The sequence below is a fragment of the Schistocerca serialis genome, chromosome 6 (assembly GCF_023864345.2).
Source record: "Schistocerca serialis cubense isolate TAMUIC-IGC-003099 chromosome 6, iqSchSeri2.2, whole genome shotgun sequence".
NCBI classification, from domain to species: Eukaryota; Metazoa; Arthropoda; class Insecta; order Orthoptera; family Acrididae; genus Schistocerca; species Schistocerca serialis.
Window position 1 is genome coordinate 546,665,871 of NC_064643.1, and position 27,715 is coordinate 546,693,585.

The window sequence follows — 27,715 nt, forward strand, 5'->3', positions numbered from 1 at the left end:
ATGAAACTCGAGCAGTAGGCGGAGCGAGAGTCACGTGACAGGCCACGCGACTTTCAGCCTTATTGCATTCGTTTTATTGTTTCACCAGTACTAGTACGGTTTTTTTCTAGCCACACCTCGTATATCTCCTTAAATCACTTAAATTAGCTCGCGGTGTTAACACTAGCAATACCAACGAATTTCCATAACGTGCATTACCAAGAGTGGGGGCGGGGAGGGGATGGGGGGGAGGGAGTGTACATTTGCCCAACAAAAAAATTAAAAAGAAGTAATAATCGTTAATTGTTGTTGATTCATTTTAACACATACTTTTTACAGAGGTACTGATGTGTAAGTAGGGTCCAGTATCTCAAATTTCGTTTAACCCACTCTTAGCAGTATCAAGGCACTTTCAGTAACGTGTATTATAAAAATGTTTAAAATGCTAATTTCGTTAATTGTTGTTGACTTTAACTCACAGCACACTTTTTATTGAGGTACTGATGTGTTAGTAAGGTCATGAACCTGGAAATACGACATTCATGGGGAATGGTGACATCTAGAATCAATACTTAAATTTTTGGGTTATGTTTAACTGAAAAATTTTAAAAATTATTGGAATCTGGTCGAAGAATTAATTAAAAGCAATAAACATAGTTTCCAGAATTTCAAAATATTAAAAAACTGACTTGATTCCAATATTTTCAAAAGGTGGGCATGAAGTACTGTTTCTAGATTGAACTCTTTTATTACACCCTGTCTCGATATTAATCAGCACGAAGAACTTCTTATAGTAAGACAAATGTAATTACAGCTTCATGATACTTGCTTATGGAAACAGTTTTCTCTCCTATAACGAATTTCGAATTGCATTTGCAGCCACTGCAGCTCAGAGCGTTTGTTATTACCAATGAAGAAATGTGCGAAAGTGGGTTAGATATGTGTAATATTAAAATTCTGGTATCAGTGAAAAACATAGATAACAGCGTCATACCAATGTCGCATGACTGCTTTGGTTCGATGGTTGAGACGTGCAGAGCACGGTATGTTCACTTCACAGATTTTTCCTGTTCTATGGTAACAGCCGTCTTTGTTCACAATGAGCTCAACCGTAATGTAAATCAACACCCGCTCGCCACGTCCAGCGATTGTATATTACAGACAGGGCGCTTACAGTACGAGAAGTATCCGGAAAGTAAGGTCTGATTAGGCTCGAATGGAAACCATTGTGAAAATCTGATGGAACCTTGCACAGATGTGTTGGACAGTGTCTTTGGTGTGCATGTCGATCGCTTCATGTCGCTCTTTGCAGTTCAGAGCGCAAAGTAATCACTTAGAAATGCCTAAATCAACAGTGTCTTACGCCAAGTATGTGGATCTCGTGAGAGATTTCGCCTGAAGCTATGCAGCCCACATAACATATATGTCAAGCGTTTCTTCAAAAATAGAGGTCATCAGTCCCCTAGAACTACTTAAACCTAACTAACCTAAGGACATCACACACCTCCATGCCCTAGGCAGGATTCGAACCTGCGGCCGTAGCGGACGCGCGGTTCCAGACTGAAGCGCCTAGAACCGCTCGGCCACTCCGGCCGGCTATGCGTCTCTTCCTTCAAGACAATTTTCAGCCACATTCTGTAAGGGAAATGAGGATGCTCCTGCAGCGTTTTCGATGGGTAGTGTTTGATCACCCACAATACAGCCCTTAATTGGCTCCCTCTGTTGTTCATCTCTGCTCACATGAAGCGCTGGCAATGAAGACAACATTTTGGCGTAAACAACGAAAGACAGACCAGGTTACAGAATTGACGGAAAGCACAGCCAGTTGCTTTCTATGACGAAGGTACTGGAAAGTGTACAACACCACGACAAATGTCTAAGTCGGAGCGGCGACTATTTAGAGAGATAGCTGGAAGGTCTGGCGAGCTGCTGCGAAAAACAATTTTGATTTTCACTGTTATTTTCATTTCGCGACCGATCGGACCTTACTTTCCAAACGGCCCTCGTATATCCTGTGACGCCTGAGGAAACAGGTTCTATTTATATATGTTATTTTGCTGTTATTAGAACATGAATGCCAGACTGTGGTTCGCTAAATTATTAACATTTTTATTCTTTAACTATTTTTGACATTCATTGTGTGAAATATTTAACTCATGTAGTCCTTGTTCTAAATCTGTCTGGACAGTCGCTTTCCATGTCTCGCGAGCCTGCTCATGTGGTCTTACCGTTCGCATGCGCTGTGAATGTGTGTGAAATTGCTTCGTTTCCTGAAATATAGGCGCAGATAACTTTAAGAAGCAGCAAGAAAAAGACAGTGCATAATATCTTGAAGACGGTTTTAGAAAAAAAAAAAAAAAAATCCGTGGCCGTCGTTACGGTACATTTCAGAAATGACACCAGAGTTTACCAGAGGCTGTTGACAAACGTATGTAATAGTTCTTACATATTTTATGCTCACGCATTATGAAACCTCGTTTATAAAAATCAATTTGGATTCTGTAAGTAGAGATCCTGTGTAACTCAGCTCGCTCTTCCTCCGTTACGTCCATAGCGATGTAGACATCGGCGCTCAGACTGATGCCGTGTCCCCTGACTTCAGGAAGACATTTGATACTGTCCTTCGCTGTCATTTAGTGGAAAAAGTGCGAGCTTATTATCGGACGAAATTTGTGACTGGATTCAAGACACTTGCAGGCAGAACTCGACACGCCGTTCTTAACGGAACAAAACCGACTGATCTAAAGATAAGTTCAAGAGTACCTCAAGCTTGTGTGACAGACCAGTTACCGGTTATAACGTATATATAAATGGTGTATAGCACAGTGCCAAAGCTCCGTGTGGCTAGTTGGAAAGATGCACTAGATTACCAGCTTATAATAAATAATCTTTGTTAACGACAGAGTGTTTCGGCATTTATCACCATTGTCAAGTACGTCTAGAATTTTGTGATGTATTGTGTCGGCTGGGAAACGAACCTGGGCCGCTCGTGTGGCATGCAAATATTCTAGACGTACTTGACAATGGCGGAAAATGTCGAAACACTCTGTCGTTAATAAAGATTAAATATTATAAGCAGTTATTCTGGTGTTTCTTTGTACAAATCATGTCGTTATCTGACATATATTATGCTGCTGGCCCTAAAGAAGCGGAAGAACCAGGAAAAGAAGAAGAAAAGAAAATGTATATGAGGCTGTTGGCAGGCGTTGCGGTTGGCTCTAGCAGGTTAATTCCACATTCCACAGCGCACCCCCCTCCCCCCCCCCCCATCCCTCCCCTCATATTTAGTGAGAAAATGACCCGGTGGATAGCCAGCCAGAAACTGAAAGTAGATCAAGCACGAAAAGAGGGAGAAGGTGTACCAACTGTGAAAAAAGAAGCAAAAGGGAAATAATGGAGGGTCCAAGCCCAAGATTTGTAACTTCGTCCATCTGTGCTCAGCCAGCATGCCGTGGTTATGTGGTCGCAGTGTCGGACTGCGAAGGGGAAGATCCGTGTTCAAGTCTCCTTTGTGCCCCTTTTTTTTCTCCTCCTGTCATCAACGGTTCTGTTCGGTGTATTCAAATTTGTGTCTGTGTCGTGGTGTAACGTCCGTTTGCAACAGCGAGGTGTAAAGAAGGACCTCCAGACGAATGTACCTCCTATTTGTTTTACACAAGACCACATGTTATGACTCTTGGGTTCAGTTTTGATTCTTGAATTCCTTTGTTGTAACATAGTTCTCACATTTGCTTGATACGGTAATATATTAGTAATATATTCTTACCAGACAATTCGTAGATTCGTGTTTTATAACCAATGTGTTGTATGAGAATTGCCAAGACTACAGAAAGAGAACACATACTTCAGTGACCGGACGGACAGTTCATAATTTTGTAAAAATAATAATAAGAGAAGGAGTACGAGGGAGATTTGGAAGCATATGAATGGCACAGGAACTGGCAGTAGGCCCTGAACCTAAATAAATCTGATATATAGCGCATACGCAGCAGACAAAATTTGTTAGTGAACAATTGCGCTATTAGTGACTAATTACTGGAAACACCAGCTACCGTAAAATAACTAGGAGTAATAATCTGAAGTGATCTTAAGTGTAATGAGCATATAAAACAAATAAAATGGAAAGCAGATTTCAGACTGAGATTCATACAAAAATCTTAAGGAAACGTAATTAATCCACGAGATAAGTGGCTTACAAAACACATGATTGACAGATTCTCGTCAGTCTGCGACCCTTACCAGGTTAGAGTAATAGAAGAGGTTGACAAAATCTAACGAAGAGCGGCGCGTTTCTTCACGGGATCGTTTAGTCGGCACGAGAGCGTTACAGAGACGCTGAACAAACTTCTGTGGCACACGCTACAAGAGAGGCGTTGCAAGTGACGGAAAGGTTTTCTGTTGAAATCTCGTGAGAGTTCTTTCGCGGAAGAGTCGGACAACATACTTCTTCCTCTCACATATATCTCGCGAAACGACAAGAAAATTCGAGAAATGAGAGCCAATACATATGTTTACCGATAATGATACTCCCCCACACGCCACTGGAACAGGGAATGCGGGATCACGTAGCGATACCAGAAGCATCCTCTGCTATACACCGTCGGGTAGCTTGTGGAATGAAGATCTAGGTTTGGGTCTAGATGTACGCGACTGTACTCGATAGAACATGGTTAACAGTAAGTTACGCGAGAAGAGGACTCCAATGTGGTAACGACAATCGCGGAGGAATTGGCAGCGCAGTGTTGCATTCCGTGTTACACATATCATGTAAAGTGTACAGCAACAAGAAATACGGCTGACGAGATGACGCTGCACAATTTTAAAAGAATCAGAGGGCGGAAGAAGTCGAATATCACGCTGTTAACAACTATAATTAATTACTTTAATGATGACAAGCAACTTGAGGAAATAGAATATTGTAAGAGTAGCTTCGAAGAGACGTTAGCCCTTCTGTTGAGTACAGATGATCTACTCATGACCTACATGTATAAACTCGTACTCAGCAAGGCCGAGCTTAGTGCTCAGAGGACTGCGAAAGTGCTTGATAGTGAGTGACCCGTATCCGTTACAGAGACAGCGGTTAAGAACACGCACCCGTTTGTAGTCTCAGGCTCTGTTAATGATAAGTGCCTTTACTTGAACTGGAATCCTTATCGGGTGACTTCGAGAGCTGACCTCATTGCTGGGAGCATTTTAAAGTCTCCATGGATGATAATCCCTAATCTCGTCAACAAACACGCATTTCCCTCGACTATCCCGAAGAAAATTAAACCAGAATCGTCTAGTCAGAAATTCTGGATGCAACTTTCATATACTGCAACCTACGCATTCAGGCCATTCACTCGCTGAACGAAAAATTGTTAGTTCAAATGGGCGTGTATATTTACATCGACACATGTACTCAGCAAATTATCGTGAAGTGCACGCAGAAGGTACTTAACGTGGTATCACAAGTCAGCGTCTCTTCCCGTTCAAATCGTGTGTGGACCGATTGAAGGGCGACTACTTAACCATCGAAGTACCAAGTTGGGGGCGGGGGAGGGGAGCTTTATCCCAATCATTTGAAAGTATTATAATCTAGTCAGTTACTTTATATTTTAAAATTTCGAAAAAATATTTATCCTTTCTAATGAATTCTTCTACTAGATTCCGTATTTGTTTTTAATTTATCCATTAAACTATATCCAAAAATTTAAATCTCAGTAGCGAATGTCACTTTCTCCAATGAATGTCGTATTTAATGTTACCAGGGTCATGGGCCATTAAATACCTCTTTAAAAAGTATTTTGAGAGTAAAAGTCAACTACAATGTGTTGGTAAAAACGTAGAAAGTACACGTTATTGAAGGAGCGTTAATATTCAAAAGGGGAGGGAGGGAGGTTACAGTTTAACCACCCGTCGACAGCGTGGTCATTGGACACGGAGCACAAGATCGGATTAGGGAAGAACGCCGAAGGAAATCGGCAGTGCCGTTTACAAAGGAACCATACCGGCATCTGCGTCGAGCGATGTAAGGAGATCACGGAAAACCTAAATCTGGATAGTTGACGTGGGTCTGAACCGTCGTCTTCCCGAATGCGAGTCCAGTTTGCTGACCACAGCGCCTCCCCCGCTCGGTCATATTTCTAAGAGTGTGCTGAAAGGTGTTTCCAGGTTCTGGCTGCTAATTGAACGTCATTACCTCTTTAAAAATGATGATGTTAATATAACAATTGTTTTTTGGCTGTCCATTAAGTATACCTGTCTTGGAAATGAACGCTATGGTATTGCTACGGTTAAATGCCTCATTAGTCTGACGTCTTCACCGAGACCTCTCCTGAAGCTCCCTAAAGAAGTGAAGCGTGGAGGGATGAAAGATATCTTTAGATTCTTAATATTGGTTCCTGAAATTTTTGAATTAGGCTTCCACGGGATAAATGTTCAAATGTGTGTGAAATCTTATGGGACTTAACTGCTAAGGTCATCAGTCCTTAAGCTTACACACTACTTAACGTAAATCATCCTAAGAACAAACAAACACACCCATGCTCGAGGGACGACTCGAACCTCCGCGGGATAATTTTCGTCTATCTTCAAGAGTCTGGTAATTCGGGGTTTTTCAACATATCTGTGAGTAAAAAAAATCTTCGAAAATTCATGCAGCCTTTCGTCCTTAACATTCAATATCCCCTTTTAGTCGTATTTGGTGTGCGTTCCACACACATAAGTTTCAAAAATACAGAGGACCTTACGACTTCGGAATAATATAGAAATTTATTGAGATATCTTACAGAATCTGTAGATGCGTCATTTTGTAGTAAACCATCTCCAATTTGCGTCACCCCATTCCGTTGCCAGGAGCGTCAGTATAGTGCACTGTTAAAATGGATACTTTCACTTGTACGAAGCGTGCTTGCTGTATGTTTTGGTTTCATGAAAGGAAAACTCTGCAACAACTGTTCATTAAAGACGGTGTGAATGTTCCTCCCCTAGCAAACAATTAAGCCGAACTGTAAAATCGAATCTAGACTGCCGTTGCACAAGTTACGTCAGATTTTCTAAAATGAGTGTGGGAAGAAACTAATTACTGGCGGGATGCTTATCACGTCACAAATGGTAGTCACACCAAATCAAAATGTGAAAATTGATGCTGTTTTTGCTACAAAATTACACATCTACCGATTCTGTAAGTTATTCCAATAAATATCTATCTAAAGTTGTAAAGTCCTTTGTAACTCACCCTGTTGTTGTTGTGGTCTTCAGTCCTGAGACTGGTTTGATGCAGCTCTCCATGCTACTCTATCCTGTGCAAGCTTCTTCATCTCCCAGTACCTACTGCAACCTACATGCTTAATGTATTCATCTCTTGGTCACCCTCTACAATTTTTACCCTCCACGCTGCCCTCCAATATTAAATTGGTGATCCCTTGATGCCTCAGAACATGTCCTACCAACCAATGTCTTCTAGTCAAGTTGTGCCACAAACTCCTCTTCTCCCCAATTCTATTCAATGCCTCCTCTTTAGTTATGTGATCTACCCATCTAATCTTCTGCACTCTTCTGTAGCACCACATATTGAAAGCTTCTATTCTCTTCTTGTCCAAACTATTTATCGTCCACGTTTCACTTCCGTACATGGCTAAACTCCATAGAAATACTTTCAGAAACGACTTCTTGACACTTAAATCTACACTCGATGTTAACAAATTTCTTCAGAAACGCTTTCCTTGCCATTGCCAGTCTACATTTTATATATCCTCTCTAATTCGACCATCATCAGTTATTTTCTCCCCAAATAGCAAAACTCCTTTGCTACTTTAAGTGTCTCATTTCCTAATCTAATTCCCTCAGCATCACCTGATTTAATTCGACTAGATTCCATTATCCTCGTTTTGCTTTTGTTGATGTTCATCTTATATCCTCCTTTCAGGACACTGTCTATTCCGTTCAACTGCTCTTCCAAGTCCTTCTCTGTCTCTGACACAATTACAATGTCAACGGCGAAGCCGGCCGAAGTGGCCGAGCGGTTCTAGGCGCTTTAGTCTGGAACCGCGCGACCTGCCTCGGGCATGGATGTGTGTGATGTCTGTAGGTTAGTTAGGTTTAAGTAGTTCTAAGTTCTAGGGGACTGATGACCTCGGAAGTTAAGTCCCATAGTGCTCAGATCCATTTGAGCCATTTCATCGGCGAACCTCAAAGTTTTTATTTCTTCTACTGGTTTCTCCTGGTGTCGGTATTACGGTGGGCTATTGAGGGACGGGTGGTAGGGGGTGGTGTGAAATCGATATGCAGTGGTGCATTCTCCCGGTGTGAAGCTGTGCCTTGTCGTTTGTTGTGACTGACACCACAGCCTATTCCTGTGCCTTGTAACTAAAGAAACGCCACAAGAATATCAAAAGACTATGTTGTGCTGTGTTAAAATGTGGTCATAGTCGGCCTCTACCTTATCTGACTATGGGATCCAAACTACGAGGCCTAACTTTAGCAGATGAAAGTTAAAACCAAGGGCCAAGCTAGTGTCAGGTTGCAGCGTAGCTTTTAGGTTAAAGTGGTTTACAGTATTTTCATACACATAGATATGAATCCGAATAAAAAGACATGCGGACGAGATGCAGATATCATTTCTCTTACTTGCTCAGACCTCTAGCAGTAAACAGGACGTGTGACGCGATGGCCACATTGTGGAGGCTGCCCAGTGCTCCGTGCAGAACGTCAGATTTCGCCCCACTGTCCTAAAGAAAGCGTTAATCGTACGTCCGACATTGATTTCTGTGGATATTTCACGCAGAGCTGCTTGTCTGTTAGCACTGACAGCTGTACGACGGAAACGCCGCGGCTCTTGGTCGATAGTGAACGTCGTCGGGCACTGTGTTGTTCGTGACGAGTAGTAATGCCTGAAATTTTGTATTCTCGGCACATCCTTGACACTGTGGAAAAAAAAGTGTTCAAATGTCTATGAAATCTTAAGGGACTTAACTGCTAAGGTCATCAATCCCTAAGCTTACACACTACTTAACCTAAATTATCCTAAGGACAAACACACACACCCATGCCCGAGGGAGGACTCGAACCTCCACCGGGACCAGCCGCACAGTCCATGACAGGAGCGACCTAGACGGCTCTGCTAATCCCGCGCGGAAACACTGTGGATCTCGGACTATTTAAATCCCTAACGACTTCGGAAATGTAATTATTCATGCGTATAGCTTCAAATACCTTTCCGCGTTCCAAGTCTGCTAGTTCCCGTCGTGCGACCATAATTACGTCTGAAAACTTTTAACATGAATCACTTGATTACAAACGACAGCTCCGCAGATGTACTCTCCTTTGATAACTTGTGTACGCGATACTACCGCCATCTGTATATGAACATATCGCTATCCCATGACTTCTGTCACTTCAGTGTGAATCAACACACAGAGTGGCAGCCGTGCTGCGTAGCCGCGTTGTCTCAGGTGTCTTGACATGGTCCGCGCGGCTCCCCCCGTCGGAGGTTAGAGTCTTCCCCCGGGCACGTGTGTGTGTGTGTGTGTGTGTGTGTGTGTGTGTGTGTGTGTTGTCCTTAGCGTAAATTAGTTTAAGTTAGATTAAGTAGTGCGTAAGGACCTCAGCAGTTTGGTCCCATAAGTCCTTCCCACAAAGAAAAGAAACAGAGTGGCAAACATACTACGTAAACAGATCTTTTGAATAGGATATAAAACCCTGCACATCAACCAGACAAACGTAATCAATAAGCAGTCACTGGGAAAAATTCCAGGAATCTGGAATATACAAACATGAATGTTAAAATGTTATTTTAGGGAGCCATCAGTAGGTGACATTCATACATCTGTATATGACTCAGCTCTTATTTACACTGCAGACACTGCTCTTGGATTCTCGACTTGACTGACAACCACTTGGTTTCTGTTTTGGCTGTGAAATGGTTCTCAGTTCAAACTGCGAATATTTCTTTGTCGATCGTCTGATCCCGTAATCTCCGCTGTTCTGAATCATTGCTTGCAAACACACACAACTCCGTCTTTACATAGTGGTGTACTTGGTTATTATCGAGAACGATCGAAAAGAAAGGGAACGATACACTGACAGACAACAAAATCCTGGTCTAGTGCCCTGAGATTATACTCGTTATAGGCCGTCTTGCTTGTTCTACGCGACTATCGGTAGTTATTTGTTTCCGGAACACTTCTCATGTCTGTCCTCAATAAACACGATTAGTTGTGATTTATTGGAGATAGATGTCCTAGTTAAATTCAACGTCCATTAAATCCTGAAGTTGATAAATAAAATTTTCATATTCAATGATGGAACGTTCATTATATTTGTGTGTAATTACTCCTTGACTAATTCACCATTGGCACATAATATTAAATGCATCATCATATAAAATGATAAATATTTCAAGCTACAGGTACAGAAGTAATTCTAGATGTCTTGAATGGTAAGAGGCACATTTTTATGTCGCAAAAGACGAAGAAATTATGCTAAATTTGAAGCCAATCCTACAAAGGCAGAAATGTTTCAGCCATCTATAAAGTGCTTAAATAAGCAGTCGAATAAAGGAAGATTACAAGTGTGCTATTACCAAGTCAAGGTAAGTAATTATATGATGGACGACGATGGAGCGTGCAAATATTTGAACTTGTATTGCCAAGAATGTACTTATCTCCTCCTTAAGCATTTCGAATTAGGAAAGTAAAAAAAGAAACGTCTTTCCCACACACTTACAAACAGTATCTCATTTTATGACTTTCAATGAAAGTATGGGTTTACACTGCAACGAACAACATGCACCGAATTTACAATCACTCGACTTCCATTTATCCACAACTTTTATAGTCCTCTCGTCCTAAGTTGCGTATAATATTATGGAATGTTTACAACTATTTCTTTGGAACACAGCTGAATGTAACACAATTTGTGTGCCATACGCGTTTCGCCTTTACTGTTTGTAATGCATTTTCAATGGCCTGGAATATGTGCACTCTTTGACGGCGCCAATCGTGACATTGGGCAATTAACATGGCGATACTGATAATTCTTGAATTCCGGCAATTTGCACAAATTGGCTACAATGTAGGCTGCAGCAGTGCATGGAGCAACTCTTTTCTTCTGTTAGAGCCGTTACGCCATGTATAAGCCCATTTTCAAGCAGTAAACAGCAGGCTGTCTAAATACAACGTCTCGCCGTAGAAAACGCTCGTTGTCTATATTTTCATAGCATCTTTCGTCTGAATGCTGAAGTCTTGAGTGTAAAGGTACCAGAGTTACAATGTATTTCACTTTATTAGACACCGGTAATAACAGTTAATTCGAATAACATCTATGGGACAAATTTCTTGGCAAACTGTCTGCCATTGTGCATTTGAAAGCCGCATCATCAAAACTGTGAGGGGTCCGCTTGCTGACACATGGCAACGGCTTCCGTGGCGGTGCCGCGCTTCCTTGCACTGTGTCGAAAGCGTCAGATACCACTTATCACTTTGGAGAGTATAAAATGCTTTTCTGTTATTGAGTGATCCTAAACCAAAACGTGTATGATCTGCATTTCAAGCTCGTCACCAACAGAGGCAGACTATCCGTTTTTACAGTGAGAGTACCGAAGTCATGGGATACCTCCAAGTACTGCGTCGGACATCCTTTTTCCCGCATAGTGGACTAACTCGACATGGTATGAACTCAAGAAGCCGTTAGAAGTCCCTTGCAGAAATACGGAGCTATGCTGCATCTCTAGCCATACGGAATTGCGGGATAGTAGCCGCTGGAGGATTTTCTGCACAAACTAACCTCTCAATTATGTCCCATAAATGCTCCATGGGGTTCCTATCGGGCGATCTGAGTGGTAGAATCATTCGCTCGTACTGTACAGAATGTTTTTCAAACCAATCGCGAGCAATGTGGTCCGATGACATGAAAATTCCATCGTTTTTTGGGAATATGAGGTCCAAGAATGGCCGCAAATGGTCTCCAAGTATCCGAACATAACCATTTAGTGTCTCAGTCGGTTCAGTTGGACCAGAGGACGCAGTCCATTCCATGCAAACACAGCCCATTCCATTATGAAGCCACCACTAGCTTGCTTAGTGCCTTTTTGACAAGTTGGGTTCATGGCTTCAGGGGGTCTGCGTCATACTCGAACCCTACCGTCTGTTAGCACTGACAGCTGTACGGAAACGCTGCAGCTCTCAGTCGATAGTGAAGGTCTTCGGGCACTGCGTTGTTCGCGGCGAGTTGTAATGACTGAAATATGGTCTTCTCGGAACACTCTTGACACTGTGGATCTCGGACTACTGAAATCCGTAACGACTTCGGAAATGGAACGTCCCATGCGTGTAGCTTGTAATGGTTCTTTATTTACGTGACCTTTACGGCACTCCAACCCCAGTTCTCGATACCAGTAATATCGTACTACTTTTCTGCGAAGTAACAGACATATTTTTGTGACAATATTCACATTTGGTTTTATTAGTGTATAGGTACTCAGATGTATCGATATATTACAGTGATATGGTTCTTGTGTGTATTCATTTCTGTGAGACTGTAATAATCTTTGGCTTACTTGTTACCGTTTTGGAGCGAATGCGCACAGAGCAGTCTTTGTTTCACTTTGTAAAAGAACAGTCAAGTCTTGTGTTTGGTTAAAGTGGAAATTAAATATATGAAGATTGATACAAAACTGTTTTCTTGATGATGTGACAATTAAGAAGAAGTATATGTGAATTTACAAGAAGTTTAATAAAAGTGGATCGTGAACTCCAAATCAGAAATTATTTCTACCATACCATTGTTCTGATCTGGGTTGTTTTATCACTAAGAATTTCCTGAAAAACGCATTTGTTAGGTCTTCAAATATTGCTAAAATACATATCTGGACCTTCTATCAGTCAAAGTGGAATCACCCTAGAATCAGTAAGATGAGCCATAACAACTTCGACGAAATCTACGTGGGAATCCATTAAAGATAAGTGCCAAAATTAATGACTTTTTTACAGTGACTTCATTATTTCCATTCTGACAATACCATCCACAATCAATAACTTTGTTGTTGCCCGATAAAGCGAACATATGCTGCGTGAGCAACATTATTAATCTGATTTCTAACCTACTTTGCAATTGGTGGTACTGTTAGAAGCTCCAACTACCATTCCGCGTTCAAAGTCTACTAAATCCCTCCGTGCGGCCATAATCAAGTGTGAACATTTCAACATAAATCACTTGAGAAGAAATGACAGCAGCGCCAACGCAGTGCCCTTCGATATCTTGTGTACGTGATAGTACCGCAATCTGTATATGTGCACATCGCTATCCCATGACTTCTGGCACCTCAGTGTAAATTAACACACAGAGTGGCAAACATACCAAGGAATACATGTAAAACTGTGCAAACAAACCATTCTACATTTTCAGAGCACTTAAAATACCACGACTACCATCCTACAAACATGGAACAAGATGATTATGAAAATACTAGAGGTTGAAAATACCGCTTCAGTTGTAAATTTCTTTTATTATCACGACCGGTTTCGCGCTCTCATAAGCCCATCCTCAGGTGTCGCAACTGTGCTGTGGTCCCCGAGCGCCGCTGTGGACGTGTACTTGGTGCGGTTTTACTACCTATGATAGATCGTGATGATAAAAGAAATTTACAACTAAAGCGGTATTTTCGACCTCTATTATAATGCTCAGTTGCGGATGTTCGTCCAACAGGAATCTTTGTAGATTATGAAAATAATCAGAACAAACAACCACAACAAATGCCATTAACCAAAACAGGAAAACTGTCATATTCAGATTGATATTGCTCAGAACAAACATGTGATAAACGATCAGATATATATATATATATATATATATATATATATATATATATATATATATATATATATATATATTATCTCCCGCTCTCGCTTTCGCTTTTGCTCTCTCACTCCCTCTCTTCTCTCTCTCTCTCTCTCTCTGTCTGTCTCTCTCTCTCTCTCTCTCTCACACACACACACACACACACACACACGCACACACACAGCACATACACGCAGACACACGGACACTAAAAAGCAACTTAAAAACCTATGTAAGTACGTAGCTGTGCAGTACAGTGCTGTTATTCAGCTCACCTGGAACATCCCTTTCAGTTTGCCAGAGGTGAATGCGGGCGTCAGTTTGACCCTGCGATGGCGCCATTCAGAAGACGGTAGGAAGAACAGCTGCCTGTTGAGCGGCTCCTCGTAGTCTAAGTAAAGACCTCGCTCGTGAAATGATCCGAAGTCTTTTATCAGAATCTGGCGAACAAGTTCAGGATCCCGAACGAGGAGCACAGGGTGGAGAATCGAGTAGAGCCCAACGAACCGTTTGCCTGAAATTAACATAATAAAACAGCTGTATGATCACCCACTAACCGGGTCCAATTTTGGCACATAGGGCAAATGTATTTGAGGAAACAATGACATTTCTGTCCAACTGGAGACGACAGGGAAAAGTTGTTTTTAGAATAATTTAATCATTTGGCTCAGTCATACTTATGTCTAACGAAATAACCTGTTTCGGACAGCGTTGGTAATTTACATACCATAGAATACAGGTCGTGGTTCAGTCGCACCAGTACGGAAAATAAGCTGATACTGAATGTACCTCAGGATCTCCCTGTATATATTGTACACTACTGGCCATTAAAATTGCTACACCACGAAGATGACGTGCTACAGACGCGAAATTTAAGCGACAGGAAGGAGATGCTGTGATATGCAAATGATTAGCTTTTCAGAGCATTCACACAAGGTTGGCGCCGGTGCCGACATCTAAAACGTGCTGACATGAGGAAAGTTTCCAACCGATTTCTCATACACAAACAGCAGTTGACCGCCGTTGCCTTGTGAAACGCTCTTGTTATGCCTCGTGTAATGAGGAGAAATGCGTACCATCAAGTTTCCTACTCTGATAAATGTCGGATTGTAGCCTGTCACGATTGCGGTTTGTCGTATCGCGACATTGCCGCTCGCGTTGGTCGAGATCCAATAACTGTTAGCAGAATATGGAATTGGTGGGTTCAGGAGGGTAATACGGAACGCCGTGCTGGATCCCAACGGCCTCGTATCACTATCAGTCGAGATGACAGGCATCTTACCCGCATGGCTGTAACGGATCGTGCCGCCACGTCTCGATCGCTGAGTCAAAGGATGGGGACGTTTGCAAGACAACAAGCATCTGCACGAACAGTTCCACGACGTTTGCAGCAGCATGGACTATCAGCTCGGAGACCATGGCTGCGGTTACCCTTGACGCTGCATCACAGACAGGAGCGCCTGCGATGGTGTACTCAACGACGAACCTGGGTGCACAAATGGCAAAATGTCATTTTTTCGGATGAATCCACGTTCTGTTTACAACATCATGATGGCGACATCACGGTGAACGCACATTGGAAGCGTGTATCCGTCATACTGGCGTATCACACGGCATGATGATATGGGGTGCCATTGGTTACACGTCTCGGTCACCTCTTGTTCGCATTGACGGCACTTTGAACAGTGGACGTTACATTTCAGATGTGTTGCGACCCGTGGCTCTACCCTTCATTCGATGCCAGCGAAATCCTACATTACAACAGGATAATGCACGACCGCATGTTGCTGGTCCTGTACGGGCCTTTCTGGATACAGAAAATGTTCGACTGTTGCCCTGGCCAGCACATTCTCCAGATGTCTTACCAATTGAAAACGTCTGGTCAATGGTAGCCGAGGAACTGGCTCGTCACAATACGCCAGTCACTATTCTTGATGAACTGTGGTATCGTGTTGAAGCTGCATGGGCAGCTGTACCTGTGCACGCCATCCAAGCTCTGTTTCACTTAATGCCCAGACGTATCAAGGCCGTAATTACGGGCAGAGGTGGTTGTTCTGGGTAATTTCTCAGGATCTATGCACCCAAATCGCGTGAAAATGTAATCACGTGTCAGTTCTAGTATAATATATTTGCCCAATGAATACACGTTTATTATCTGCATTTTTTCTTGGTTAAGCAATTTTAATGGCCAGTAGTGTATAAGCTACTCCCTTGGGTAACTGTTCATTTGCTATGGACAGGTTTTAATAAAACATATTTCAATAATTTTTTAACAGAGCACATATTAAGAGTTTTCTCAGTATAATGTATACAGGGTGAAGATTAATGAAACCGAGCAACTGCAGGGACGGCTTCCCGACTGGAAATGGAAGAAAAAAGTTCTACGAAAATGTGTCCTAAAATGAACGGTGTGCGTGCAATGACAACAAATCTTCCCAGAACACAGTACAGAGCTGCATCTCATTCACGTCATAACATATGTTCAAAGTGGCGTCTATGGTATTACAGGCAATAGCGATAGTAGCGGTTGTTACGCAGGATACACATAATCGTACATGTTGCCGGGCCCTTGCCAGGAATCTGTATTAGGGTTCGTTTCAATATCCTGTAGAACCCGATCCTCCAAATCTTCTGTACGCACAGTTCACCGCTTCACTGCACATTCTCTGTCTGAAAGGACCCTTGATCTAACAAACGTCCAAAAAAAGCTTGAAATTTTGTGTGACACGGTTGATGTCTGCCAGGGTAATTCTTGTTCCCCACATGAATACCGGGTCATTCTGCTGCTTGCAGTACGTTGCGTCAGTCACACAGCCTGCAACACACAAAAACACCCAGCACGTGGTCAGAGGAACTGCCATGGCAACGATGCACTTCCAGACACGTGTTGGAAGAACATTTCATTGTCGGTTTTACTGATGCTCACCCTGTATAGCTATATTACAAATTCACCGTTTAACGAGTTATATGACACAGACGTGATGCATCTGTAAGAAGCAACGAAAGTGTGCGCAAAATTTGTTGCCTTGTACGCAGTAGCGGGGATTTAGTTACACAGATGAAGTCGCCACACAAAAACATAACTTTCGTAGCTTATAAGCTAAGCTGATGGGTCAGTAAGCGATCTTATGAAGACCAGTAATTCGACAAATATAGACATTCGAAGTCAATAGTTCATCGGTAGATTACCGATAAACAGAGTCGCATAAATCAAGGGTCAACCTAAGCGAAACAAGTTCAGATCACAAGGCACAATGGGGAAATCTGATAAAACAAGAGAAAGAAAATCAAATGTACCGTAGCGTACATCATTAACTACAATGAAAATTCTAATGGTGTTGTTGATGTAAGGCCTGGGCAGGCGGCTCTCTGCTGGATTTGGGTGGAGGAACAGGCAATGAATGAAGCAGTCTGTTGTTAGAACACTTTATTGACGACCTTGATCAGACATAGTTCCGCGCTTTTGAAACAGACTGCTGACGATGGGAGATGATCCTCGGACCCAAGTGAGCTGGTAAGAATATGCCGATGCTGTCGTTCCTCATAGAGAGTAGCGAGTGACTCCGCTGACACTGCTCGGCGGCGGATAGTGATGGCATGAGGCCGGCTGGAGGTTTGGCGGCAGGACGGAGTCCGTGTGCTAGGGCTGAGCCCTCAGCCAGTAGCCGTAGGGTTGACGGCGTGGAGGAGGCAGCGTCATAGATATGGTGGCGACTGTGCACCATTGGACAGCCCAGCTGTGAAGGACATTGACAGGCTGGACCTGAGAGTTTAAATCCAGATTTTCAATACAGACATGATCAGTGGTTAAATCTAAACTGTCAGTGGTGACAGATACAGATGAGATGTAATCATTGGTCACAGGGAAAAGTTTGAAGTGGGGACAACGACTGAGATGTGGCAGTATGCTCAGTCACGTTGCTGCAGCCCCAGTATCGATTGCGGAAATGGCACCTCTGCTGACTTTGTTGTGTTAACAGGGGTGATGCCTGGTGCGGTGGTTCTGGTACATGTGACACAGGGGTTGGTCACACAGTTCAGTGACCAGTGCCTGCGTCTGGCTGTGGCCTCAATACTGTTCTGAGCTTCCTCTTCTGCTCCGAGTTTTGTTGTAGCTTTATTCCACTGAAATCCCTCCTCCCTAAAGAAAAAAAATCCAGTCCCAGATTTTGGCTCAAACACGGACCATGGTTTACGTACAGTTATATACATCTCACATTTCCGCTTTTACTCGCGTTATTACTTTATATCTAGCGCCGTTCACACTTGTTTTCCTTACTGACCACGCTAGCAAGTAGCTCACACGTGAATCTCTAAATCCCTAGTTTTCTTTCCACTACTACATATACTCACTGAGTGTGGGTCTATGTTGACGATACGACTAGTATGGAGGAGTTGGAGGGGCGGGCTTTGGAGAACTCTACAGCTGAGGTGGCAGTACACTGTACTTATTACTGTTAGTAGTATGCAAGCTGCTGATGCACTAGCTCTACATTTATGTGTCTGTCCTCATGTGATCGAGCAGACGTTTCATTGTCACACGACCATTATGTGCTGCTATCATCTGGTCTAGGGTAGCCTGAAGCGTTGGTTCTAACGAACCTTTTAATTAAGTCAATTTTTTCTTATACAAAATCTAGAAGGGCCTTCTGGTAGGTAAATTAACGAGTAATTATTGTTTGTGTTTCTGATATTAGTGGCAGGTAATTGTCAGGTAGTGAATGAAATGTCGCATCGTGTACCTGTTATCAGAAATCCCTGCCCCTATAGTAGTATGCTGGGCTCCGCTGGAGTGTCTTTGGTCGCAGCATGTGACAATGACAACTGTCAGTTTGCGTTCAGCCAGGGTTACCCTACTTTCTGGGAAAATTCGGTTTCCCTGCCCTCCCTGGCGCAGGCTCCCCGCAGCGAAACAGAGTATACTCGCACGATTCAGGTACAGTGTGTATTCACTTTGTGGGAGACAGTAATTTTCCTGTGGGGAATAGTACTTCTTCAAATTCCTCGGCGTTCTGAATGACTAAACTGATCCATAAGACAACTGTTATGAAGAATTCTTAACCTTAAATTGAAATGGTAACGTGTGTCACATGCACATATATTCACTCTCATTTACCGCCAATATACCTCCTGTCTGCTTATCTACTTCTACAGGAACCACATATTTATCAAACAAAAAGCTTACTGCACCATGTAGCATCGATTGCTTCATTCTAAACTAAATTAGACACACTAATGTTCTACTGACAAACAAAGTCTTCTAACCAATTACCTAAACACAAATGTGTCCTGTAAGCCGTTGTCATAAAAACAACAAGAACACAGACATAACCAGAATAAGCACTTACAAACATCTCTCATAACTAATGAGCAAATACTAAAAATCAACTGCCAAGGTTACCTCGTGTTCTAAATGCATATGGACGTGTTGGAACAATTTCAGGTACACCCTGATTCACAGGGTTGATTCTACCTTTCTTCCTGTTGTTCTCTCTAATTCGTTCTTTCCCTTTTGGAAGGAGCCAGTTGTGACTGGGGCCAGCAGATTTATTTTAACATTAACTGGGGATGTCATATCGACTACGTGATAAGGTCCTTGGTACCACGGAATAAACTTCTTAAGTTGTCCCTTTGGAACTTGAGGGCTAGACAGCTTTATCCGCTCCTTGAAATGATATTTTAGGCAACTTCGTTTTTTTTTTTATTGTGAGTGCTTTCCAGTCTTCCTAGAGCCTTCGTATTCATGTTTCTTCAGCTGACACCAGATAATTTCTAATCTGTTAGTAAAGTCCCAAACACCTGGAGAAGCTTGACGTAGTTCGGAAGGTGAGGACATTTTCTGACCGAAAATAGCTTGGATTTATGGATTTTAGAGTTGTGCATGCCTTAGACGAAGTCTAGGAGAGTTTTTCAATCATCGTGTCTACTTTTTATCTAATAACTTAGCATTGTCTCAGTGCCCTATGGACTCTATCGATAGTGCAGTTTGCTTTGTGGGTAAAGGGCACTCACTCAGAGCTTCTTTGTATGTAATAGTCGACATAAGTGACTCAATAACTCTGACACAATGTTCATGCCTTCATCAATTATTGGTCAATTGTTATCGTCTGTGGCATGCTAAATTTCAATAACCATTGGTTTACCAAAGCTGGATTCACTGCTTCTGCATGTTGGCTTGGTATGCCATTCATGATCAATGAATGCAAGAATTGATCGATGATGGTTAGTACATATTAGTTCCCTGCTGATGTTTGTGCAAATGGACATAGGACATCAATTCCAGTCATTTGTTATGGCGTCTCTGCCCCAATCAGTCTTTGCAGTGTAATTTGCTGACTGGTCAAAACAGCTCTTTGTGTGTAAAGAGGATGATTTCTCATGTAACATTCAAAATGTTTTCTCCATGGCCACAGTACTTTCTGCATTGCAGTGATCTGTGGCTCATTCGTCCTATGTCCACCGAAGATGGAATTGTAGAATTGCCTAATTACTTTCTTGTCTATACTAGCTGATACAACAAAGCGCCGAACGCATCGTGCTTGCTTGTAAAGAAATAAACTGTCGGAGGTGATCTGTGCTTGTTTCGTGAACTGCTGACAATCAGGAGCAATCGCATGAGCTCTTTACAAGTCTTCCATGCCTATTCCACTGCAGTCTGCAGAATGTATTCTGTGACTTTAACATGGTCACAACGCTGTAAGATTTTCCTGGATGATGAACTGCCTCAAAATCAGATTTGCCTGTCTGTAAGGCCCAATGGGTTAAACAGACTGTAGGATCCGTTAATCCCAGAAGCAACTATAAACCTTAAAATGTCTTGCATGCAGATCGAAAATATGTTATGCCAAAAATTAGCATCAGCATTTCCTTTTGTGTAACTGAATAATATCCCTCTGCTTTAATTAGTTGTAAGGAAGCATAGGCTATGGTTTCTTTACCATCTGCCTCTCAGCTTAGGACACAGCATAAGGTATGACTGCTCAAGTCACAAGGCAAGATTTACTGTTTTTGATGGTAAGGAAAACTGAGGATGGGACTAGTGCTCAATAATTCCCTCAACGACTTAAATGATGCCTCACAATCCAGAGCCAAGCGAAAATTTACTCTTTTCTTGTTTTTGTTTAGAAGTGCTCAGAGAGGTCTTGTCACAACTGCAAAATTCTGGATGTATCTTGTATAGAAATTGGTGATTCTGAGATATGATTGTACTACCTTTACCATGCTAGGCACTGGAAAATATCTGATGGCTTGTACTAGTTGTTGACTGGTAAATGCACCATCCTCATCAGCAGTTGGGCCTAGACAGCAGACATACTTCGGTATGTAGTGGCACTTCTGTTAACTGAGGGTCGACCATTCTGCACGCCACTGTTCAAATACTTCTCACAAACACATAATGCGTTCCTGAATGTCCTTGGAGAATACTATTGTGGTCATGTAGGTAAACCAATCATTACTTTCAATGTATTCGCAGTTGCGAATTTAGACAACCATCAGCTGTAGAATGGAATAACGACAATGAAAACTTGTGCTGGACCCGGACTCGAACACAGATTTCCTGCTTATCATGAGTGGTTGTACTGCCATTTGATTATCTGTGCACGACTCATGGTCAGACTCAAACTTCCACGTGTCGTCAACCATGTGTCTACAGCCTGTGCTTGTGCATCCATTATATATATTGCCATACAGGCAAGACATTTTACTTGAATGTCGTTTGCCTGGTGTCAGCGGATAAATACAATATTGCACAGCCATTGTTATACCCAATTATGATGCAATATACCTTTGAATATGCATAATTTTTCATGGTTGTCATTCTGTTCTACAGTTAATGGTTGCTTGTATTCACAATTGCCAATATGTCAATGTATTTCATAACAGCTGTGGTCGCCACAGTGTCTGTTGATTTGGATATGCCTGCATGCATGTGGAACCCACTATATAAATCCAAGGTGGTGAAATAACAGCATTGGGCCATATTCCACCTGTGGGCCATGGGGCAGCTGTCTAAGACCATTCTTTGGTTTAGAAACCTGCAATTGCAGCAGAGCTGTAAGGGCGTTTTCCATCCAAGGACATTTTTGGCACAACTTCTATTAGTGCCGAACAGGGACTAGTACTTTTTCTATAATTTCATCCCAAAGTTCTTGATCAGCAAATTCCTCCAACACAGGCTGTGAATAATGTGGGACTCGGTGTGGTTTCTTGTATGCAAGTGACTTATTCCCTGTGAAAATTCTGTGCTGAACCAGAGGTGTATTTGGCAATCGCCAAGATGGGTTAAAGAATCCTGCATATTCATCCAGTAACTTCTCCATAGTTACTCTGTCATTCCCTTTCATGTGGGGTGTCTCCCCCCTTACTGCAGTAAAATTTAGAGACTGTCCTGGCTTCTAGTATTCTACATCGAATTCCTTATATAATCAATCTTCTGACATTTCTAAGTGAACTGTGAGTATACCTGTTGATAACCTCACATTCTGTGAACCAAAATCATCTATACTGACATGTACCACTCTGATACCATCAACCTCCTGCACATATGATAAACTACATCATACATAACATTGTGCCTGATCCATTTCCTCATCACGTGGCAATGGCTCTACCACACATAAAACATTAATTGGCAGATAAACTCCTATGTTTATCCACATCAGCTTTCCTGCGTCTTTCAATATCGCATCCCCTGAATCGAGTCTAAGAAACCATGTACACTTGGCTTCTCCGATGTCTCGGTTGTTGCTTGCGACAGTTTGGTTCTTCCAGCAGTAGAATTGGGACTGAGTGATGTGCAATCCAGTTCTACTCTATGATGATGTAAATCGGCTTTGGCGTGAGGTTTGATCAGGAAGCCCAGACAGAGAATGGAATCATAGCTAACATGTATGGAAGTACGAACTTCCAAACATTTCTCCCTCGCACTCAGCAACCCAACAATGTAGAACAGAGAATGAGCATTGTTAATATGCACACTGCTTAATCTACAGCGTGGGGGGCTCAGATTCACTGTACCCAATATTCCCTGGCTAGCCATGGATACCTGCGGTCTTGTAGCCAACAACAACTTATACGATCTTCCCTTTATATAGCCGAATATGTAGATATCTGCCACTGATTTTGCACAAAGGTTTCCTGAATTCGAGCTTTCTGGGAAAGTTGCACAATGGTCACACTGGCCCATGTCCTGCGTAACAGAGGGGGAGTGGGGGGGGGGGGGGGGGAGCGAGTGTTACCTTGATTTCATCATCTATGCGCCTGTGGACGTTTCTGAGCAGAATGCCCTATTCGGTTGCACATCTGACATTATGGCTTCGCTACTGCGCCAGTTCTCTAACTTTCCTCTTACTGACTGCTCAGTTATCATCTCCATACGCCGCATCTAGTCGCTTAGTTTGGTCTTCCTGCTTGGCAGATGAAACCACCCTTCCCGTTCAGGAACAGCGAGTCTTGGAGATAATGTAATTTCTATTCAGCGCTTTTTAATTTCAAGTGTGATATGTGTGCAGAATGTCCAAACCTTTGAGTTCAAACTCTTTCAGATGGCAGAGAATGTTAAACTAAGTATTTTCACGTAAGGAAATAAGGGTCGGAGATGAATGAGTATTTTGTTTGTCATTGACAATAAAATTTTATGCTTTATAACAATTTTAGCTCCCCATGAACCATGGACCTTGCCGTTGGTGGGGAAGCTTGCGTGCCTCAGCGATACAGATAGCCGTACCGTAGGTGCAACCACAACGGAGGGGTATCTGTTGAGAGGCCAGACAAATGTGTGGTTCCTGAAGAGGGGCAGCAGCCTTTTCAGTAGTTGCAAGGGCAACAGTCTGGATGATTGACTGATCTGGCCTTGTAACAATAACCAAAACGGCATTGCCGTGCCGGTACTGCGAACGGCTGAAAGCAAGGGGAAACTACAGCCGTAATTTTTCCCGAGGGCATGCAGCTTTACTGTATGATTACATGATGATGGCGTCCTCTTGGGTAAAATATTCCGGAGGTAAAATAGTCCCCCATTCGGATCTCCGGGCGGGGACTACTCAAGAGGATGTCGTTATCAGGAGAAAGAAAACTGTCGTTCTACGGATCGGAGCGTGGAATGTCAGATCCCTTAATCGGGAAGGTAGGTTAGAAAATTTAAAAAGGGAAATGGATAGGTTGAAGTTAGATATAGTGGGAATTAGTGAAGTTCGGTGGCAGGAGGAACAAGACATCTGGTCAGGTGACTACAGGTTTATAAACACAAAATCAAATAGGGGTAATGCAGGAGTAGGTTTAATATTGAATAGGAAAATAGGAATGCGGGTAAGCTACTACAAACAGCATAGTGAACGCATTATTGTGGCCAAGATAGATACGAAGCCCACACCTACTACAGTAGTACAAGTTTATATGCCAACTAGCTCTGCAGATGACGAAGAAATTGAAGAAATGTATGATGAAATAAAAGAAATTATTCAGATTGTGAAGGGAGACGAAAATTTAATAGTCATGGGTGACTGGAATTCGAGTGTAGGAAAAGGGAGAGAAGGAAACATAGTAGGTGAATATGGATTGGGGGACAGAAATGAAAGAGGAAGCCGCCTGGTAGAATTTTGCACAGAGATCAACATAATCATAACTAACACTTGGTTTAAAAATCATGAAAGAAGGTTGTATACATGGAAGAACCCTGGAGATACTAAAAGGTATCAGATAGATTATATAATGGTAAGACAGAGATTTAGGAACCAGGTTTTAAATTGTAAGACATTTCCAGGGGCAGATGTGGACTCTGACCACAATCTATTGGTTATGACCTGTAGATTAAAACTGAAGAAACTGCAAAAAGGTGGGAATTTAAGGAGATGGGACCTGGATAAACTAAAAGAACCAGAGGTTGTACAGAGATTCAGGGAGAGCATAAGGGAGCAATTGACAGGAATGGGGGAAATAAATACAGCAGAAGAAGAATGGGTAGCTTTGAGGGATGAAGTAGTGAAGGCAGCAGAGGATCAAGTAGGTAAAAAGACGAGGGCTAGTAGAAATCCTTGGGTAACAGAAGAAATATTGAATTTAATTGATGAAAGGAGAAAATATAAAAATGCAGTAAGTGAAACAGGCAAAAAGGAATACAAACGTCTCAAAAATGAGATTGACAGGAAGTGCAAAACGGCTAAGCAGGGATGGCTAGAGGACAAATGTAAGGATGTAGAGGCCTATCTCACTAGGGGTAAGATAGATACCGCCTACAGGGAAATTAAAGAGACCTTTGGAGATAAGAGAACGACTTGTATGAATATCAAGAGCTCAGATGGAAACCCAGTTCTAAGCAAAGAAGGGAAAGCAGATAGGTGGAAGGAGTATATAGAGGGTCTATACAAGGGCGATGTACTTGAGGACAATATTATGGAAATGGAAGAGGATGTAGATGAAGATGAAATGGGAGATATGATACTGCGTGAAGAGTTTGACAGAGCACTGAAAGACCTGAGTCGAAACAAAGCCCCCGGAGTACACAATATTCCATTGGAACTACTGACGGCCGTGGGAGAGCCAGTCCTGACAAAACTCTACCATCTGGTGAGGATGATGTATGAGACAGGCGAAATACCCTCAGACTTCAAGAAGAATATAATAATTCCAATCCCAAAGAAAGTAGGTGTTGACAGATGTGAAAATTACCGAACTATCAGCTTAATAAGTCACAGCTGCAAAATACTAACACGAATTCTTTACAGACGAATGGAAAAACTAGTAGAAGCCAACCTCGGGGAAGATCAATTTGGATTCCGTAGAAACACTGGAACACGTGAGGCAATACTGACCTTACGACTTATCTTAGAAGAAAGATTAAGGAAAGGCAAACCTACGTTTCTAGCATTTGTAGACTTAGAGAAAGCTTTTGACAATGTTGACTGGAATACTCTCTTTCAAAATCTAAAGGTGGCAGGGGTAAAATGCAGGGAGCGAAAGGCTATTTACAGTTTGTACAGAAACCAGATGGCAGTTATAAGAGTCGAGGGACATGAAAGGGAAGCAGTGGTTCGGAAGGGAGTAAGACAGGGTTGTAGCCTCTCCCCGATGTTGTTCAATCTGTATATTGAGCAAGCAGTAAAGGAAACAAAAGAAAAATTCGGAGTAGGTATTAAAATTCATGGAGAAGAAATAAAAACTTTGAGGTTTGCTGATGACATTGTAATTCTGTCAGAGACAGCAAAGGACTTGGAAGAGCAGTTGAATGGAATGGACAGTGTCTTGAAAGGAGGATATAAAATGAACATCAACAAAAGCAAAACAAGGATAATGGAATGTAGTCTAATTAAGTCGGGTGATGCTGAGGGAATTAGATTAGGAAATGAGGCACTTAAAGTAGTAAAGGAGTTTTGCTATGATGGTCGAAGTAGAGAGGATATAAAATGTAGGCTGGCAATGGCAAGGAAAGCGTTTCTGGAGAAGAGAAATTTGTTAACATCCAGTATTGATTTAAGTGTCAGGAAGTCATTTCTGAAAGTATTCGTATGGAGTGTAGCCATGTATGGAAGTGAAACATGGACGATAAATAGTTTGGACAAGAAGAGAATAGAAGCTTTCGAAATGTGGTGCTACAGAAGAATGCTGAAGATTAGATGGGTAGATCACATAACTAATGAGGAAGTATTGAATAGGATTGGGGAGAAGAGAAGTTTGTGGCACAACTTGACCAGAAGAAGGGATCGGTTGGTAGGACATGTTCTGAGGCATCAAGGGATCACCAATTTAGTATTGGAGGGCAGCGTGGAGGGTAAAAATCGTAGAGGGAGACCAAGAGATGAATACACTAAGCAGATTCAGAAGGATGTAGGTTGCAGTAGGTACTGGGAGATAAAAAAGCTTGCACAGGATAGAGTAGCATGGAGAGCTGCATCAAACCAGTCTCAGGACTGAAGACCACAACAACAACAACAATTTTAGCTCGCAATAAATGTTCAACAAGGCGACCACCAGTCTTAATACTGCAGTACAACAGCTCAAAGGCTGTGCTGCCCTCTCTTAAATATCCGTCTTGTCTGTTGTACAATAAGACAGGAAGCTCCTCTCGAGTTTTTCAGCCTAGTTTCATGCACCTACAACTTCATGTAACCCTGTGGAAAAATCCAAAATTCATATGTGAGGTATCTGACAATAGCACTGGCAATAATACTTGACAGCCACTTCATGAGCAACAAGAGGATATCTACTAATTATAAGCTTAAGTTAATAAATTTCCGCGTGAATGGAGCACCCTCACGTTGAAACATCATACTCTGGTAGACAACGAAAGATTCAGCGTGCAACCACTGAGTCATCACGTTCCAAATAAACACCATGTAATCTGCACCATTCAATGGGCTTGACAGCAAATAATGTCCAGTGAAGTGATGTTGCACAACTGCAGCTCACAAGCCAACAACTGGCGACCTGAGACTATAAGGACGTCTGAAAATTCCATAAATCCAGATGAATCGTATATCGGACACAAAATACTCAGTGTCAACGATCGCTGCGTAGAACATCAACGGCATGTTTGTTTAGTGCAGTTGTGAAACATTGCCTTTCGCGAAGTACGGGTCATTGGATACAGCCGCACCTGCCGGAGTGTTAATACTAGGGCTTCGTCATAAAGAAACCTTTGCAGATTGACACCAGGGTCGAATTGACAACTGATACACTTTCTACAGCGTCACTGGAGTTTGAAACCCCAGTGTTGGTTTAATTAGGGCATAGAACGAAACCCTGAAGAACTGTTGGAGGTACTTCTGCCACGACACTGACGCTTATATTGCTACATATTTTCCTATGTTCATGGTACAGAGCCGTTACTCAGCATGTCACTACAGAAATAAACATGTAGCTTATGTGTATCCCATCAGAACATGAGCGTGAAAAGGTTCGAAAGTTGTATTATATGAATAAG

General features: G+C 42.3%; 1 protein-coding gene across 1 annotated transcript in view; it reads right to left on the reverse strand.

The window, feature by feature from the left end:
- Positions 1-27,715, reverse strand: part of LOC126484431 (cytochrome P450 6k1-like) — a 132,182-nt gene that overhangs the window by 86,311 nt on the left and 18,156 nt on the right. Inside the window, exon 3 of the mRNA XM_050107946.1 lies at positions 14,073-14,311. Within this exon, the coding sequence (XP_049963903.1) occupies positions 14,073-14,311 (239 nt within the window). The remainder of the gene's footprint in view (positions 1-14,072; positions 14,312-27,715) is intronic.